Source organism: Cynoglossus semilaevis, chromosome 4 (genome assembly GCF_000523025.1).
Source record: "Cynoglossus semilaevis isolate Cse_v1.0 chromosome 4, Cse_v1.0, whole genome shotgun sequence".
In the NCBI taxonomy this organism is placed as follows: domain Eukaryota; kingdom Metazoa; phylum Chordata; class Actinopteri; order Pleuronectiformes; family Cynoglossidae; genus Cynoglossus; species Cynoglossus semilaevis.
The window spans coordinates 14,339,634-14,357,395 of record NC_024310.1 but is presented as its reverse complement, the minus strand read 5'-3'; the positions used below and the strand labels follow the sequence as shown (position 1 = coordinate 14,357,395).

General features: G+C 42.8%; 1 protein-coding gene across 4 annotated transcripts in view; it reads left to right on the top strand.

Annotated features, from left to right (window-relative positions):
- dock10 (dedicator of cytokinesis 10) overlaps nucleotides 1-16,104 on the top strand; it is a 25,561-nt gene extending 9,457 nt beyond the window's left edge. For all 4 annotated transcript variants that reach the window (XM_025055007.1, XM_025055008.1, XM_017032135.2 and 1 more), the window contains exons 6-56: nucleotides 23-163; nucleotides 387-521; nucleotides 603-789; nucleotides 924-1,009; nucleotides 1,137-1,220; nucleotides 1,316-1,471; nucleotides 1,582-1,797; nucleotides 2,027-2,149; nucleotides 2,300-2,382; nucleotides 2,484-2,606; nucleotides 2,736-2,815; nucleotides 2,914-3,101; nucleotides 3,210-3,275; nucleotides 3,355-3,447; nucleotides 3,546-3,669; nucleotides 3,739-3,854; nucleotides 3,954-4,037; nucleotides 4,171-4,263; nucleotides 4,386-4,504; nucleotides 4,600-4,669; nucleotides 4,832-4,945; nucleotides 5,043-5,114; nucleotides 5,321-5,467; nucleotides 5,611-5,694; nucleotides 5,856-5,952; nucleotides 6,046-6,078; nucleotides 6,208-6,386; nucleotides 6,486-6,602; nucleotides 6,828-6,933; nucleotides 7,026-7,147; nucleotides 7,560-7,674; nucleotides 7,787-7,853; nucleotides 8,040-8,087; nucleotides 8,434-8,523; nucleotides 9,043-9,155; nucleotides 9,438-9,556; nucleotides 9,870-10,007; nucleotides 10,093-10,275; nucleotides 10,393-10,503; nucleotides 10,665-10,880; nucleotides 11,125-11,182; nucleotides 11,366-11,473; nucleotides 11,660-11,766; nucleotides 11,858-11,980; nucleotides 12,294-12,407; nucleotides 13,660-13,806; nucleotides 13,990-14,200; nucleotides 14,280-14,470; nucleotides 14,546-14,646; nucleotides 14,932-15,070; nucleotides 15,181-16,104. In XM_025055007.1, coding sequence (XP_024910775.1) covers nucleotides 23-163; nucleotides 387-521; nucleotides 603-789; nucleotides 924-1,009; nucleotides 1,137-1,220; nucleotides 1,316-1,471; nucleotides 1,582-1,797; nucleotides 2,027-2,149; nucleotides 2,300-2,382; nucleotides 2,484-2,606; nucleotides 2,736-2,815; nucleotides 2,914-3,101; nucleotides 3,210-3,275; nucleotides 3,355-3,447; nucleotides 3,546-3,669; nucleotides 3,739-3,854; nucleotides 3,954-4,037; nucleotides 4,171-4,263; nucleotides 4,386-4,504; nucleotides 4,600-4,669; nucleotides 4,832-4,945; nucleotides 5,043-5,114; nucleotides 5,321-5,467; nucleotides 5,611-5,694; nucleotides 5,856-5,952; nucleotides 6,046-6,078; nucleotides 6,208-6,386; nucleotides 6,486-6,602; nucleotides 6,828-6,933; nucleotides 7,026-7,147; nucleotides 7,560-7,674; nucleotides 7,787-7,853; nucleotides 8,040-8,087; nucleotides 8,434-8,523; nucleotides 9,043-9,155; nucleotides 9,438-9,556; nucleotides 9,870-10,007; nucleotides 10,093-10,275; nucleotides 10,393-10,503; nucleotides 10,665-10,880; nucleotides 11,125-11,182; nucleotides 11,366-11,473; nucleotides 11,660-11,766; nucleotides 11,858-11,980; nucleotides 12,294-12,407; nucleotides 13,660-13,806; nucleotides 13,990-14,200; nucleotides 14,280-14,470; nucleotides 14,546-14,646; nucleotides 14,932-15,070; nucleotides 15,181-15,210 — 5,967 coding nt within the window. In that variant the 3' untranslated portion in view covers nucleotides 15,211-16,104. The remainder of the gene's footprint in view (nucleotides 1-22; nucleotides 164-386; nucleotides 522-602; nucleotides 790-923; nucleotides 1,010-1,136; nucleotides 1,221-1,315; nucleotides 1,472-1,581; nucleotides 1,798-2,026; nucleotides 2,150-2,299; nucleotides 2,383-2,483; nucleotides 2,607-2,735; nucleotides 2,816-2,913; nucleotides 3,102-3,209; nucleotides 3,276-3,354; nucleotides 3,448-3,545; nucleotides 3,670-3,738; nucleotides 3,855-3,953; nucleotides 4,038-4,170; nucleotides 4,264-4,385; nucleotides 4,505-4,599; nucleotides 4,670-4,831; nucleotides 4,946-5,042; nucleotides 5,115-5,320; nucleotides 5,468-5,610; nucleotides 5,695-5,855; nucleotides 5,953-6,045; nucleotides 6,079-6,207; nucleotides 6,387-6,485; nucleotides 6,603-6,827; nucleotides 6,934-7,025; nucleotides 7,148-7,559; nucleotides 7,675-7,786; nucleotides 7,854-8,039; nucleotides 8,088-8,433; nucleotides 8,524-9,042; nucleotides 9,156-9,437; nucleotides 9,557-9,869; nucleotides 10,008-10,092; nucleotides 10,276-10,392; nucleotides 10,504-10,664; nucleotides 10,881-11,124; nucleotides 11,183-11,365; nucleotides 11,474-11,659; nucleotides 11,767-11,857; nucleotides 11,981-12,293; nucleotides 12,408-13,659; nucleotides 13,807-13,989; nucleotides 14,201-14,279; nucleotides 14,471-14,545; nucleotides 14,647-14,931; nucleotides 15,071-15,180) is intronic.
- The last annotated feature ends 1,658 nt before the right edge of the window (nucleotides 16,105-17,762 follow it).

Sequence of the window (17,762 nt, the reverse complement as noted above, 5' to 3'; positions counted from 1 at the left end):
TTCTGATCTCTGTCTTTCACAGGACACCACCTCTCTGTCTTCATCTAAAGGAGTTGGAGGAGCAGGGGGAGGAGGAGGAGGAGGAAACATGGGTGTGTTCCGCTCTGGTTGGCTCTACAAAGGAAACTTCAACAGCACTGTCAACAACAGCATCACTGTCCGGGTCAGAGACTCCAGACTTTCTCCAGATCTTTTCTGTCTTTAACAGATTATAATAACACATTATTAATGTACACTTTGAGAATACTAGTGCGTAGGAGCTGGACAATATCTCAGTATTCTAATATATATTAATATACAGTACATAATAATAATAATAAAATAAAAAATAATAAAATAATAAAAATATAGTATGAATCACTTTTGTTGTCTTTCTGTCCCTGTAGTCGTTTAAGAGAAGGTTTTTTCAGCTGACTCAGCTGACAGACAACTCCTACATCATGAACTTCTACAAAGACGAGAAGATCTCTAAAGAACCCAAAGGCTGCATCTTCCTGGACTCCTGCACTGGAGTGGTCCAGGTCTGAGTCTTCCCTTCATCTCTGTGGTTCTTGTCCTTTTAACTTGTTTGCTGACATCCTGCCCTGTTGTCTCCACTGAAGAACCATCGTCTGAGGAAACACGCCTTTGAGTTGAAGATGAACGAGGTCACCTACTTCGTGTTGGCGGCAGAGAATGAGCAGGACATGGAGGACTGGATTGCCACGCTGACCAGGATCCTGCAGATCAGTCCTCACGAAGTCCCTGCTCTGGACCGCAAGAGTCTGGACCTGACTGACCACCGACAAGGTGAGGGAGAACCAGGGAGTTTAGATGTGACTGTTAAGTACTTGTTTTAAAGCCAAAGTCTAAGATGGACTGCTCTGGGCTGAGCTGGAGTGTCCTGGTTTCCGTAGAGCTGATGGGGTTTGTTTCCTCTGCAGACCTGTTGGAGCTGTCGTTGAGTACTGGCTGTGTGCAGGAGGATGGAGAAACAACAGAGAGTGGCATCAACCCAGAGCTGGCTAAGGTCTGTGGAGGTGGCACAGCAGAACTGGACCTTTTCATCCATTAGTGAACAAATCAGAGCCTTCCTGTTTTCACTGATTCTTCCTTAAATGTTTGAGATGTTCCCTGTGTCTTTGACCTCCTCTCAGTTCATCTCAGAGACAGATGAAGGAATTCGCTCAGCTCGAAGAGAAGAACGTCTGAACCTGTTCTCCTTAGACCCCGACACTCCTGTGAGTCTGATGACTGCAATACTTTAACCATTAACTTTTTTTTTAACTTTCTTGCACATAAAATTGATTTGATCTGCGGTTTTCTGCAAATGCAGGTCCTAGGGAATCCACATCATCATCACTCCTCTGAAAATTCACCCGTGCGTCCATTTGAGGAGAAACTAGGCAGAAGGTTCATGGTCTACTGCAGGTCTTTGAATTTCCTGCTGCAAAGCTGCATCAACGAGAACGAGCTTGGACCAGTGACCAATGTGAGTTCTGAAAGTGTTCTTCTCTGACATTACAGGGGCAGAAAGGAGTGAGCTGAGAAGTTCATCCAACTGACACATTATTGACAGATTGTTTGAATGTTCTTCTCCAGATCGAGCCCTTCTTTATTTCACTCGCTCTATTCGACATCCGAGAAGGAAGGAAGGTTTCCGCAGATTTTCACGTGGACCTGAACCACCCTGATGTTCGGCAGATGTTAGGAAGCTGTGATCCAACATGTGGAAATGAGAATGGTCTGGAGTCTACTGCTGGAGACTGTCTCAATCTCAGTGCAGACCTTCAAAACTGGCTTTGTTTTCCAAAACAGGTCCTGGTCCTTCAGTGTTCTCACCCTGTGTTGTAATTGTAATGTGAGGAGTGTGCAGGTCAAGTATACGGATGAAGTCGAGTAGTGGTAGCAGTGATTGTTTTTAGGTGTGTTGTCAGAGTGCCAGATGGGTTTAAGGAAGTAGTGAGGGGGCAGATGATGGTGGCCACTGAACAGAACGACTGAAAGAAGAAGAGGAATGATAATAATCGAACTCCTTCTCTCACAGGCAATATTCTCGGTCACCAACCCACACCCTGAGATTCTGATGGTGGCCAGAGTTGAGAAAGTGCTGATGGGAAATATCACCAGTGGGGCAGAGCCTTACATCAAGAACACGGACTCCAGTAAAGTACGGAAAAATACTTAAAAATGACACTAGGATGAACGATTCGACCGGTTTAGCCATGAGTCCTGATCAGGTCCCATTGTAGCCCAGATGTTCTCTGCTGTTTAATCTGTTTTGATGTCGTTGCATCTCATTTGTTTGCATCTCAAACAGACTCTTCAGAAGAATGTACGGTCCAACAAACAGTTTTGCAGTAAACTAGGAAAGTACCGGATGCCTTTTGCCTGGTCCGTCAGGTTAGTTCTAGATCTGGAGACAACCAGGAGACAACCGGAGTCAACACTGCAACACTCCAATCTTTTATTACTTGTTCCTTATGTTTTATTCATGTTTCCAGGCTGGTGTTCAAGGACAACAATGGGACTCTGGACCGCGAGTCCCGATTCTCTCCTTTATTCAAACAAGAAAGCAACAAGATCTCCACAGAAGACCTGATGAAGCTGGTCACAGAGTACAGGAGGTACTTTTTCACTGGAATATTTAGTTCATATTATAAAATAAACAATGAACATATCAATATTTAAAGAGGACGTTGGTCTGTCAGCTAAAATCACGTTTATTATATTTATATTATATTGTCTTTGATCAGGGCTGAGAAGATCAGCAAACTGCAGACCATTCCTGGCAGTCTGGACATTACGCTGGACTATGTCCCACTGGAACATCCCAGTACGTTTGTGTTCTTTGCTTAGGTTTTCTCTTCATGTGAGTGACCATGTTTTTGTTCTGTCAGCTGCTGTAACAGTCTTTCCTCTTGGCTCCTCCAGACTGTGTCACATCCTCCTATGTTTTGCTGAAACCCTTTGAGGAACTGGACAAACACCCACCAACCGTAGAGGTGGAGGAATTTGTGCACGACACCATCAGGTTCTCGCACCCACACCGGGTCTACAGGAACCACATCTATGTTTACCCCAAACACCTGAAATATGACGGTCAGAAAAGCTTTGCTAAGGTAAACAAACTTGAACTTCTCAGACCTCAATCTAAGACCTGGTTCTTAGATTTAGATGCACCAGCATAAGTCTACCTGCCTCCCTGAGATCAGTCCTCTGGTCCACAGGCTCGGAACCTGGCTGTCTACGTTGAGTTTCGCAGCTCAGATGAAGAAGGAGCCAAACCTCTGAAGGTAGAACGTACTGTAGAAACAGAAATGTTATATTTAAGTGCAAGAACTTACAAACAGAAGACTTCTCCTGCTTTTTTAGTGCATCTATGGGAAATCAGGAGGTCCAGTCTTCACCACAACAGCCTGCTCTACAGTCCTCTATCACTCACAGAACCCTGACTTCTATGATGAGGTGAGGATTTTTACTAAGAACCAGAACCTTGAACTCCGGACCTAGGACCTTCTCCATCAGGCTGGGCTAACCATCTCAATCTTGTCTGTTTTCCTCAGGTGAAGATTGAACTTCCTACTGAGCTCCACCAGAAGCATCATTTGTTCTTCTCCTTCTACCACGTCACCTGTGACATCAATGCTAAGACCAACTCTAAGAGGAAGGAGGCTCTGGAGACTCCAGGTGAGTTGGGTTCTGCACTAGGAAGACGGGCCTGTCATTCTGGGCTTCATTCTTCTCTCTGTTTTTTAGTTGGTTTTTCTTGGCTCCCCCTCCTGAAAGATGAACGTCTGTGGTCCCAGGAGGTCAACATCCCTGTTTCATCTAACCTTCCTCCAGGATACTTGACCATGAAGGAGTCCAACAAGGTGACACATCAAAGATATAATGGTGCTGAAATGGACCGGAACTGTTTGGTTCATTTTAATGAGAATACACATTTTCTCTCTCTCTTTTTCCCCCTTCAGATCGGAGCAGACATGAAATGGGTGGATGGAGGAAAAACTATTTTCAAAGTTTCCACTAATGTTGTCTCTACAGTTTATACTCAGGTACTGTTATACCATTCACTCAAATACTGTACTGATACTTTTATGAGACCAGGAGAGATCACAGAGTCCAAACTAGTCCAGTATCACAGCAGTTCTTAGTCCTGGTTTTTATGGCCTTCTGTGTTTGATCCAGGATCCTCATCTAAACCGGTTCTTCCATCAGTGTCAGAAGAGAGAAATGGACCTTTCAGCGCCCCCTACCTCCAACTTTATGACATGCTTAAAGGTAAAACGATCACTCAGAACTTCACTGTATGTGACATTATGGGATGTGATGAGTTGAATTACTGTCTATTCTCTGCAGTACAATGGAATAAAGTTCAGTTTTCTTCCTGTCTCCTAATCCAGGGATTATTGAGTATGGACAGAATTCCAGTCATCATTCGATTTTTGCCTGTTCTGTTAAATCAGCTTTTCAAGGTTCTGACAGTGAATGATAGTGATGACGTCACCACTGCTACCACCAGGTATGGAGTGGAACTGCAGCCTGGCCTGTAAAACATATTCTTTGACATTTCTTCAAAAATAAATTGATGTTGTGACAAAATGTTTTTTTCTTCAGAGTGCTGGTTCACATAGTTTCAAAGCTTCATGAAGAACATCTGGATCATTATCTTCATTCCTACATCAAGGTCTGATTTTCTAATTGTTCCTATCTAAAAGTTAGCCATTTCACTGCTCGGTTTAGCTATTGCTAGGCTACCTTTAGCTTGTTCCTTTTATTCCTTCCCTTTTTAAGATGATAATCTTGACTCAGATTTTCTAAAAACCCCTGCCCTTCTGTCTATTTGCAGTACGTGTTTAAATCCGAGGCTCACGGTTTCAGGACAGTCCATGAAGAACTGGCCAAAGGCATGACGTTTGACCTGAAGAGTAATGAGCACACAGCGGTCAAGAATGTCCTCCAGGTTGGTCCAGTTATGTACTTCAGACCAGCTCTTTCAATAGATTACATCCTGTAGGTGAACTCTGACCTGGAACCCTGATCTGTTTTTTTGGTTGCAGTTCTCCTGGTTCTTCTTTCAGCTGATCGTTAAGTCCATGGCTCAACATCTGCTGGACGACAACAAGCTAAAAGTAAAATCTAAGTTTTTCCTTTTTTTGGTCTATTTTTAATTAAGACATTGTGAAATCAGTTCTCAGTGATGATCACAAGATCAAATATGGTTCAGGTATGACCACTGCTGCAAAAAGACATTTTGTATGGAGACAGGATCACTGAGAACCATCATTAGTAGCAGATCCAAACCACGTCTTAGGTTCTCTCTTGTTCTGCTCAATAGCTTCCTCGTCCGCAGCGTTTTCCAGCATCCTACCAGAACAGGATAGAAGTCCTGGTGGAGACGGTTTCAGAACACATTTTCTGGAAAAACAAGGAGCTGCCAGAGGAGTCGCGCAGTGCCAACCTCGCTGTGGCTGCTTTTGTGAAGGTAGGAAACAGTTTTAGGTTAGACCTAGGACCACAGAGCCAATACCTGAACCAGCTGAGATCCACGTCAACGAGGGTGATGTCAGTGGACGTCAGTGAACATCAGTGGACATCACGAAGTCACTCTGTGCGTTTTCTCCACAGCGCTGCTTCACCCTGATGGATCGAGGCTTCACCTTCAAACTGATCAGTAACTACATCAACATGATCACAGCTACTGACAGCAAGGTAAAAAAAAAGAAGTGACTTTCTTTGCTTTGAGAATCACCTGAAAGGCTGAATGAACCCTGGTTTTATTGGTGGGAGACATAAACAACAAAAACTGTTGTAGTGTGCCCATGCCTGCTCCAGGCTGTGATGTCATCAGTTGGTTCTTCTGTGATCAACAGGTCCTGTGTGAGCTGAAGTTTGAATTTCTGAGAGAGGTTTGTAACCACGAACATTACATTCCTCTGAGTCTGCCGATACCTTCAGCCAGAATCACAGGTGTGAGAGGAACCCTCCAGTCACCCCCTCATTCACTCATTCACTCATCACTTATTAACTTGTCTTGTCTCTATGTCTTTTTTTCCATCTCAGATCATTTGTCTCCAGAGACATGCAGCGTTCATGGTAAATCACTTGTCCACTGTGTCCTCTGTCCTGTTCACTGTCCTCCATTCATCTGACCTTTCACAAAAACACACCAAAAGATTTGTGATTCATTCTCCGTCGTCTTCTTCAACTTTTCCTCCTCCTCAGGGTCAGTTCCAGAGTACAACCTGACTGGAGAGTTCTGTCGGAAACACTTTCTTACCGGACTACTGCTGCGGGAGCTGGGTCTGGCTCTGCAGGATGAGCAGGAGCTGCGACACCTGGCTCTGTCCACACTGAAAACACTGATGGCCAAACACTCACTGGACTCACGCTACGCCACCAAGGTGACCAGGACTTTAACAGACCCTGACCCAGGATCTGAATCACAAACAGTCTTCAGAATATTCTATTATTGAGGTTTTCTGTTGTATTGGTTTTTCCAGGAGAAGCAGGCAAGAATCTCATCTCTGTACCTGCCGCTGTATGGGTTCATTCTGGACAACATGCCCCGGTTCTTCCTCCGAGACTGTTTTCCCATTTACTTCACCTGCAGTGACCAGGTAATAGACCAGTCCAGCTGCAGTGACCAGCTGCAGTGACCAGCTGACAGACCAGTCCAGCTGCAGTGATCCTAATTCTACCTCTTTTTGTCTTTGTGCCTAAAACGGGGTTAACTATGATTTCAGAAAACCTTTTATGTTACTATCATTTTAGTTTTTCTCAAACAGCAACCCCTTTCAAAATGTTCCTAGTTTTGAGTCTTTGTGGGCGTTCTTTTGGGTTAGGGCTCCAGAGATGACGTCAGTGTTGGAGGGGGCATGGCTTCTGTCAGTCGTCATGGAAACTCGGTGGATGTGTCTTTCTCCAGAGAAGTCCTGAACTCTATCACAGGTGATGTAGTGGTTTTTTTTTTCACATTTTTTAAATGTTTTTCTGTGAATCAAAACATGAATTTGGCTCTGCCTCCTGTCCAACCCGTTCAGCTTTTTCATCCTTGGCGATTCCTGGAGGAAACCTGACAGACTCTCGTGGGTCTGTAATCAGCATGGACTCCAACCCGAGCAACAGCGACCGGAACAGTGAGAAGATGGAGCCTTGTGAGAAGGTCAGTGATTTGCAAATCACATTTGCAAGCAAGGTCAACATTTTCAAGTGAACCATATTTTTAGTCCACTTGTGTAATAAAGCTGTTGGCCAGTTTCAGAGAGGACAACATCACCAACATATTACAACAAAGAATAAAGTCAAAAGAGCCAAATATGGACAAATAATATTTTTCTATTATGGACACGATGTTAAAAAATACAAATTGGTTGAAATAGCTAAGAAGTGTTACCAGCGACAAGTAGCTAAATGTTAGCCAAATGTCTTAACAAACCGAGCTCTGGCAAAAGTAGAGCAAAAAGCTCAGGTTGATTGAAATGGTGACAACTATAATGAGACAAACCACTTTGTTATTTCTTTTCACTGAAATCACTACAAACGCCGTGTTTTCCTTCTTTTCTCTTTTGTCTCAGTTTGCTCGTCCTCAGTCTCTGATTGGCTGTGGCTCTCGTTGTGATAAGTTGGACCAGGCAGAGACTCGCAGTCTGCTCATCTGTTTCCTGCACATCATGAAAACTATCTCTGAGGGTCAGGACCCGCAACACAGCAGTCACAACAACAGTGTGCAGCAGTGGCAACCACAGATCCTGTGTGATAGTGCGCCCTCTTGTGTTTTATTGCGTGTGTGTATGTGTTTCAGATGTGCTGGTGTCGTATTGGTCTCGAGCCGTTCACCAGGAGATCTCAGACTTCTTCAGCATTCTTGAGTGAGTGTCTGTTTAATGTGTTTAATGTTGATACAGTTGATACTGTGTCCTCTGGGCTTAAATCACTCATATTTTCTCTGAACTCCTGAATGGTTAATTTGAGCCCCACAGTCGACACAACCTGTTAAAACTTAACATAAAATAATCAACTCTGACTTTGATGTTGTATCTGTTTTTTCCCATCAGGCTTTGTCTTCAGCACTTTAGGTTCTTAGGAAAACGGCACATCGCCAGGTAAGAGTCCTGGACCTCTGGAATAGTCCTGTACTGTGACTGCACCCGAGCACAGACACTAACAATAACACAGCAGAGAAACTGCACAAATATTCACTCACTGGACACTTCATTAGGTACACCTGTTCTGCTCATGAACATTTTGGGGTTGTTTTGCTAATTTACTTAGAAACATAACATGAACAGAAATATCTTAAGTTTTATCAGCATCAGAGGAAGATCATCACCAAGACAGTGAATGTTCAGTTCTGGTGATTTTGACAGAAAAGAATTTGAATCCAGATAAAGACCAGTACTCTGCAGGTCTGAACTAACCTCAGCTGTGCTCTCATTGGCTGCTGAACAGGAAGTTAGCAGCGGCACTAAAACTGGCTCAGACTACACCAACCAATGGCGCGTTGAAGGCATCTAACCCCTCCGGTCTCCACTCACAATGGTAACACCCACTGTGGTCGTGTCACAGCTGTGATGTCACACCGTAACTGTGCCTTCTGAAGAGACAATCTGGGTTAACTGACCTACCATGTTTGGTTAAATGAAAACCAGCAGGTTTATAAACATATAACCAGTGACTTACACTTGCATCAGTTGATGAAAGAAGACATTTAGCGTTAATTTACATCTCAGCTCACAGAGTCCTAAGAGAAATTTGTGATTTTAACTTTTTACACAGGAGCTGCTAGTCCAATCCTGCCTCCTGTGGTCAGTTTGTGTCCCTAAGTGAAATCTTGACAAAGGATTTTAAACTGGGTGACAGAAGCAAGTCTCTCTGTGGACAGTTGTGTGCTGTAGTACAATAACCTTCTATTAATTCAACTAATATAACGGTTCATATTTTAATCAGTCAGATGATTTTTTTTACCTTACAGAAGTTTTATATTTCTTTATTTTCATGTATTCTAGTTCATGTTTGATGGCTTTGGCTACCTAATCGTTCTCTGTCTGATCCCTGCAGGATGGCATCATCTGGAGGGGAGGGACATCGACAGGCTCGCTCTCAGACAGTCCCAATAATCAGGGGGAAGAACGCACTGAACAACCCTAAACTACTGCACATGATGGAGACGGGTCAGAACAAGCACACAAAAACACAGAGAACAGCTGATGTTCTGTTAAGACCACAGCAGAATAAAAATGTCTAAAACATTAGAATGTGATCAATGGAAGAAAACTGATGGTGAGGAACACAGAACAGATGAAGAACATATTTCAACACGATCCAGTCAGAGAGAAAACCAATTTTCTCAGAAGCGGATTCATAATAATTATAATAATATTATAATATTAATATTAAATAATAATAATAATATTTAGAAATATTTGTTTTCTGGGTTTTTTGTCTGAGTGCAGACGGAAGTATTCAGGACGGAGACTTGACTCTAAGTCCCACTGATGTGGAGGCCAGTCTGTCCACTGAAGTCTCCCTCACAGTGTTGGACACACTGGAGCTCTTCATCCTCCACCACAAGGTCAGATGTTGTTAGAGCTCTCTCTCTCTCTCTCTCTCTCTCTTTATATCTCTTTCTTGTCCTCTCTCTTTCTTGACCCTAGAACAGCTGAATATGTTCAAACACTGAAATATTAACTTTAACTAGAACTTGAATGTGGACTAAGACCAAATCAGTCAGTGTAATAGGCCCAGAAATAACCAATACCTAATCACAGCAACAACTAGAAGTTAACAGTTAGCTAAAACATAATGAAACAAATTGCTGTGATCTTAAATGTCATCAAATCTGAAAATTAGACCTTGTGTCTTTTTTGGTTTTTGTTTTTCATTAGAAACAGCTGCAGCAGGACGACGGACAGAACCTTCTGATGAAGAAAGTTCTGGACACCTACTTCCTGTTCTTTCAGATCAACCAGTCCACAGCCACACTGCGTCACGTTTTTGCTGCTCTAAGACTCTTTGTGCAAAAGGTCAGACAGAAAGATTTAGGAACATTCAGTCCAGACTTCAGGCCTCGGCCCTTTATTAGACACGTGGTGTTGTGTCTTCCTGTAGTTCCCCAGCACCTTCTTCCAGGGAAAAGCCGATCTCTGTGGACGTCTCTGCTACGAGATCCTCAAGTGCTGCAACCACCGCTCCAGTTCCACACAGACTGAAGCTGCTGCCCTGCTCTACGTCGTCATGAGGAAAAACTTTGAGTTTACAAAGGGAAAGTCCATCGTCCGCTCACATCTGCAGGTGAGCTCTAAATATTCAGACCTTCAGATCTGCCAACCTTCAGGTCCTAGGTCCTTGCGTCTTCAGGTCTTAGGTCCTCAGGTCCTCAGACCCACAGGTTCTTTTGTTCCTCCTCAGGTCATCAAGGCTGTGAGTCAGCTGATTGCAGATGCTGGAATCGGAGGATCCAGGTTTCAGCAGTCGCTGGCCATCATCAACAACTTTGCAAATGGAGACGCTCCACTGAAGGTACTCAAGGAATCACAGATTCACAATTGAGTTCTAACAAATCTATAAAGTTATACAGAAAGGGTTAGTTGAAGATGATGTCATTCAGCCCAGGTTTGGGTCAGATCATGAAGCTTTTCATCCAGTGACATCTGAAGATCCTTTGGTTTGTTTTTCTGCAGACCACAGCATTCCCTGCTGAGGTGAAGGACCTGACCAAGCGGATTAGGACGGTTCTGATGGCCACGGCTCAAATGAAGGAACACGAGAAGGATCCGGAGATGCTGGTGGACTTACAGTACAGTCTGGCTAACTCTTACGCCAGCACACCGGAGCTGCGGCGTACGTGGCTGGAGAGCATGGCCAAGGTCCACGTCCGCAACGGAGATCTTTCAGAGGTCTGAATGACGAGCCTTTTCCAGTAGAGGGCACTGTCGGACAGTAGTAACAACAACGTCTGTGTTTGTCAGCACATTTTTGACGTCTCTTTTTTTTACAACACGAAAAAATATTCATAAGCTTCAGCTGAAATATGACTTAGACCAAGTTTAACAAATAGCCAAATTTTAAGAAAAGAGATTAGTAAATAATTCATAGAGAGTGTGTGTGTGTGTGTTCAAACTCTGTGTTTTCTTTGTCCAGGCCGCAATGTGTTATATTCACATCTCTGCTCTGATCGCTGAGTCACTGACGAGAAGAGGTGAGTGCATGTGTGTGTGTTTGTGTGTGTGTGTGTTGGAGTGACATGTTTTTGTCTGTTCGTCTGTCACGTAAACCTGTATGAAACTACATCACCAGGATTGAGGGCAGTGTTTCAACCTCCTCCTCCTCCTCCTTTCCCTCCCCCTCCCTACTTCCTTTCCTCCCCCCTCCTCTCCAACAGGTTACTGGAGTGTGGACAAGTCCAGGATGTCCAGTGTGTCGTCTAAAGACAGCCCTGTCTTTAACTGTTGCTCCTCCTCTTTACTAACTTCCTCCCACGACCCAGACAGTGAGTGTGTGATCCATACAGTACGCGCAGGGTCAGAGGTCAACTCTCTGACTCACTCACTGATGTTTGTTTTGGTCCTAGTCTGATGGTCAGAACTGAGTCACTGCTCCTGTGACGCTGCTCCATCTTTAAAACCTTCAGTATGTAAAGATTTAACTGATCATGTGACTCTGTCTGACGCCTCAGCATCCTTCTCTATGGGCTGGGCTGCATTTGTGGGCATCAGCCCTAATGTGGAGGAGGAAGGTGCCATGAAGGAAGACACTGGGACACAGGACACACCCTACACTGAGGTGGGTGCAGTGACAGTCAGAACCAGAATATTTTCTCATCCACAGTTCCAGACTCTGAGTGTGTGTGTGTATGTGTGTGTGTGTGTTACAGGACACACTGGTGGAGCAGCTGGAGTTGTGTGTAGACTATCTATGGAAGTCTGAGCGACACGAGCTCATCGCTGACATTAACAAACCTGTCATCGCCGTCTTTGAGAAGAGGAGGGATTTTAAGGTAACCCACTTCCTGTGATGCCTGTGTGTGTGCCGTGTGTATTTTGTGTGTTCAACAATCTTTTCCATTATGAAAAATAAGTCCATAGAGGAAATCAGTCATTTAGCTCACAGAGACAGCACAGCTGCGGGTCCACTACTGCCTCATGTGGTCAGTTTGTGCCACTGAAGTAAATCTCAACAAAGATTTTTCAACACATTTGAACTGAGTGATGGAGCCACCACTGCTGTGTCTCAGTGAGCTAAAACCCCTCATATTCTTTGAGGTTTGGTGCATGGAGTGTCTGTGAACTGACAGTGTTGTGTGTCCACAGCGACTGTCAGAACTTTACTACGACATCCATCGTTCATATCTGAAGGTGACGGAGGTGGTCAACTCAGAGAAACGACTCTTTGGACGCTACTATCGAGTGGCCTTTTATGGACAGGTGAGGAAAAACTGTAGCAAACAACAGTTCTCCAAGATGACTGATCCACAGACACTGATCCACAGACACTGACCCACAGACAGTGATCCACAGACAGTGATCCTGTGACCTACAGTCAGTGATCTAACTTTATATCGCCATGTTTTATTACTGTGTACTACACATGCCGACACTCCACAGTCTGTCTCATATATTTAATGAACATATGTGACATATTTAGTCTTTCTGATCAGCCATGAAAGCACAAAGAAAATGTACAGGGTGAGGCAGGAAGAACCGTGCTGCACTGACAGGGGGCAGTGACGTGCAGTGAGGTTCACGACTGACAGTGCTCAGTCCCATAGGCTCAGTGAGTAACAGGTGCAATCTTTGCATGGTTCAAGTTTACTGTCCCATGAAACAGGAAGTGAATTTCATTCCCTGTCCCTTTAACCAACCAACACCAAGCTTCATGTTTGATCACAGTCTCAGGACTCAGGACTTCATAGTTGTCTTATTTAAACAGCGCCACAGTGAAAAGACTGGTTTCTTTAATTTCTTTGTTCTCTGTTCATCTTCTTCTTCTTTAATTTGGTTTAAAGATTAAGGTAAGTTTCACATTTTTCTTTATCCCTTTTCCCTCGAACTCTTACTTTATTTTTGACCTTACTTTGCGTCTTCTTTAAATTCCCACCATTTAAAAGAACATTTTGTCCAATTTTATTTCTCTAAACTAATTTTCCTCACTACACCAGGTCCAGGTGTGAACCAGGTTCTAATAACGTATTTGTTGATGCTGACCCTCATTAACCTTTGACACTTGACTATATTACTGCTTTGATTTCTGACCTCTGACATCACTGACCCGTGGTTGGTTTTTCTAACAAAACTCCAGTTGATCACTGGGGGGCAGCAACACATTTGAAATAATAGAAAGTGTTGGGCTGAGGCCGCATTAGCACCAGCATTAGCTTGTTAGCCACACTAGCCGATCAAAGACTGATAATAAAAGCAGCAGATTACTGCCACCTACTGGCTTTATTTTCCACTGGTGAACACCATCAAGTGGACGTCCTGATCTCTGACAACAGAAAGGTAAAAGAAGAAGAAAATCCAGAGAGATGGTAGAAACCTGCTCAAAGTACAGGAACAAATAGTTCCTGACTCAGAGAAAAAAACATTTCCAGTTCTGTAAAATCATGTTCACACAAAACCCTCTTGTCAGAGTGTGTGTATAAATACATTTGTGTGTTTGTGTGTATGTGTGCCCCAGGGTTTCTTTGAGGAAGAAGAAAGTAAAGAGTTCATATACAAAGAACCAAAGCTGACTGGTTTGTCAGAAATCTCCCAGCGTTTACTTAAACTCTACTCTGACAAGTTTGGAGCTGACAACGTCAAGATGATCCAGGACTCCAACAAGGTAAAGGACAGGGGGCGCTGTGTGTCCAACAAGGGGAAGAGGTTTAATTTTAGTTGGTAAATTTGGAGGTTATTTCAAATATTGCGAACATATATTTATTTCATTGCAGGGAATTCTTCCTAGGTCAAAGGTCAAAGTTTGACCTGGTTTGTATTTTTCTGCTGACTTTTACAATCCTAACAGGTAAATCCCAAAGACCTGGACCCAAAGTTCGCCTACATCCAGGTCACATATGTGGTTCCTTACTTTGATGACAAAGAGCAGCAGGAGAAAAGGACGGATTTTGAACGACACCACAACATCAGACGCTTTGTGTACGAGACGCCATTCACTTTGTCAGGAAAAAAACACGGAGACGTGGAAGAGCAGTGCAAGAGACGGACCATCCTGACAAGTGAGTACAGCCTTCATGGAACTGATTCCACCCAAATCCACAGGAACCTCCTGATTTACTTCCTCACATTGCTCTGCAGCTAATGCCAGCTTCCCGTACCTGAAGAAACGGATCCAGGTGGTGGAGCAGCAAAGCGCCGAGTTGAATCCAATCGAAGTGGCCATAGATGAAATGACCGGCAAAGTGTCAGAACTGACCCATCTGTGCAGCGTGGACGAGGTGGACATGATACGACTGCAGCTGAAGCTGCAGGGCAGCGTCAGCGTCAAGGTCAGGGTCCTCACTCCTCCTCTGACATAGTCCCATATGTCACTGATCATGTGACCTTCTCCAACTCTTCTGCAGGTGAATGCTGGACCCATGGCTTACGCCCGGGCGTTTTTAGAAGAAAAAAATGCAAAAAAGTATCCAGACAACCAGGTGAAGCTGCTGAAGGAGATCTTCAGGTAAGACTGACACGCTGATCAGTGATTGGATGAAACTATCAATCACTTTAGACCAGGTCCAGAACCTGTAAAAATGCTGTAGAGGTGGAGACCCCTACTGTACAAACTGTATAAAAAAAGTTTTTTATGTGAACTGGGCGTGGTACCATGTACAAACCATGTACTGTATATACCAGTCTGATATTTTACACCCAGTTCTAGATATTTACAATATGGCCCGTCTTTGGACCCCGCAGAAAGTTCTCTTAGCAACACCTTAATATGATCGGTTCTTGGTTCCTGCAGACAGTTCGCAGAGGCCTGTGGTCGAGCTCTGAACGTGAACGAACGTCTGATCAAAGAGGATCAGCTGGAGTACCAGGAGGAGATGAAACTGCACTACAGAGATCTGCTGACTGAACTGTCAGCCATCATGAAGGAACAGGTGACCAATCAGAGAGGAGAACTGTTATCAACTGACCAATCATAATCCAAGACTGTCTTAACTAATGTGCAGTAGTATGCTTTATTGTTGCTTTTGATTTTCTGTTGCAGATTTTGTACACGAAACCAGGACCAGACTGACTGACCTCAATCAAGGACCAGGACACGCCCACTGAGCAGTCATTGAACTAAACACCCAGTTACCTGACAGGAAGTCCAATTTCCCTTAGTTTGTTTTTTTTATTGGTAGGATTTATTGTATGTGATGTTAAAATGTAACTTGTGACGAATGTAAAAACAAACTAACCACGCCCACTGAACAGTCCGACCACGCCCACTGAGGTACAAAAGGTAAATATTTTTGATGCTAGATCTCGTCCATCAGTTGTTGTTTTTTTTTGTTTGTTTTTTTCTTTGACGTGAATGTGCGACCTGTGGTGAATGTAAAAAATTTAAATTGTCATGATCAGGGTTTCTTATTTGAAGGTGAGGTTTTCAGGCCAAAGGGCTGAACCTGATACCGACATCCTCATCATCATTCTTGCATTTTACCACACACACACACAGACACCTCCACACACACCTCCACGACTCTGCCCCCTATAAAACTGTGACATTCTAAACCCTGGGTGCTTTCATTTTTATTTTCCAGTAAAATTTTAACTTTTTTAGGAGAATTTTTCATGAACAAAAAACAGGTAAACATTTTTAAAAAGCTGTTTTTTAATGAACCAAGAAGAAGCCGAGCTGAGGGCTCTTCACTTCCTGTTTGGATGTGGGACACGTTCCTGTTACAGTTGTTAAAAAAACACAACTACAAGCTTTTGAAAAGAAACAGTTTTTAGTATTTTATGACTGACATTTCAATGTTAATGTTTTAGTTTCAACTGTAAATAATAATTATTGATATTTAAGTCTGAGATGTTTCTCTTTATAAATATTTACATGTAAAAAATAATAGTTTAGAATAAATAAAAGTAACAAAAAACTCAAGTTTTATGGAAACATTTGAAATAAAGTCTGGTTCATGTTCAAGTTTCGTATTTTCTTTTTTGTTTCACTCTCACATTTTCTCTTTTTAAATTTCCATGGTCCAAAAATAAAAAGTGTTTTTGGTTCTGTTTTGTCTTCTTCTTGTTTTTACTTTTGTTTAAAATCTGTTTGAAAAGGGTTTTGTGAATTGTCTCTCAACTTCAACACCGTGGTTCTATTTTGTCAACAGCAGCTGTTTGAACCAGAAGACCAGTGTCAGACCAGTACCAGACTAGTGTCAAACATGTTTCTGTAAAACCCATTAAACACTCAGTGTTGATGCCTCTGTGCCTGCACAAATTGATGCTAAATGTCCACTGCCTTTAGCTGCTCATGTTAGCAGAAGTTAGTTTACAGTACGGTACAGTACAGCTTAGTACAGTATGACTGAACATTATGAAGTCCAAGGTCTGTAGTTTGAATCTATTTCTTTTCAAGATGAAGAATCGGTTCCACAAACATCAGGGCTTCAAATGAAACTCCTACATCATTCTCCTGTTACAACTAAAACATCAGGTTCTTAGACCTTCAGACCTGGAGAAGTCCAAACCAGTGTAGATCACTGGTCTAAGTTTTTTCATCTAGATTTTTTTTTCTTTTAAAAAGATTTCCATCTGCTGCAGTGAAGCACCAACCAATCAGAGCCTGCCTCGTCCTCCAGCTCCTCCTCCTGGTCTGTCTCTGCAGCCCAGTTTCTGGAGCAGAGAGTGGAGGCTGATCAGGTTTCTGGACTACTGTAGGTTCAGGTTTCTCTGAGTCCTGCAGGTCACAATCTCCTCTTCACTCATTATCTTGTCTCTGTACCAAGTTTAAAAAGAATTGACATCATGTCCTCACGTGTCCTCACATGCCTGAAGGACTCGTCCAAAAATGTCACATTTTTGACCAAAATGATCAAGAACTAAGAAAAACCTGCTTTGAAACAAAATGATTCTTGTCTGTGATGAAGTGATCGTCACTGACCCACATTCATTGTCAATAATCGGTCTAGTCATTTTTTCATTCATTCATACATATGAATGAATTCAATTCTTCATTTAAAGAAAGACGGTTCAGGTCTTTTTCTTCTAAAGAACAAAAGAAAAGTAAAGCAAAAAAGTTTAATCAGAAGAGGTTCACATTTAAACATTTAGGGAATGGTTTGTTTGTTTTTTAAAAGTAATTTATATTCAATGAAGATTTGTTATACAGAAATAGCTACAATTAGAAATAAATCAAAAGCTAACAACAAAAAACCTCAGTGATCAATCTAAAGTTAGCCCAGTTAGCTAAAAGCTAACCAAAGAGATGAATTTAAGTTTCAACTTTAATCTTGTTTTAAATCCAACTCCTCCACTGTTTTTTCTTTTTTTTTTTTAATTTCAAACTCAGTGTAAAGAAGAGAACTGGAGTTCTTCTCATCTCTCTTCTTCATGTTTTTTTTCTTCATCATTTCTCTTTCAGAAAGGATTCAGTCTCTCTCTGTTTCCCCCTCTCACCGTCCGACCACATGAACAAAATGAATCAGTCACTCCAGGATCGTCTGCTCTTCTCTGCTCTCTCGTCTCTTTCACCTTATTTCCACGTCCGTCATCTTTGGAAACAGATTCTTCTCGTCATTCCTCCGTCTCCTGCCACCTGAGCCCATCTCTCTGTTTAAGGCCACGTTTCATTTCCGACCC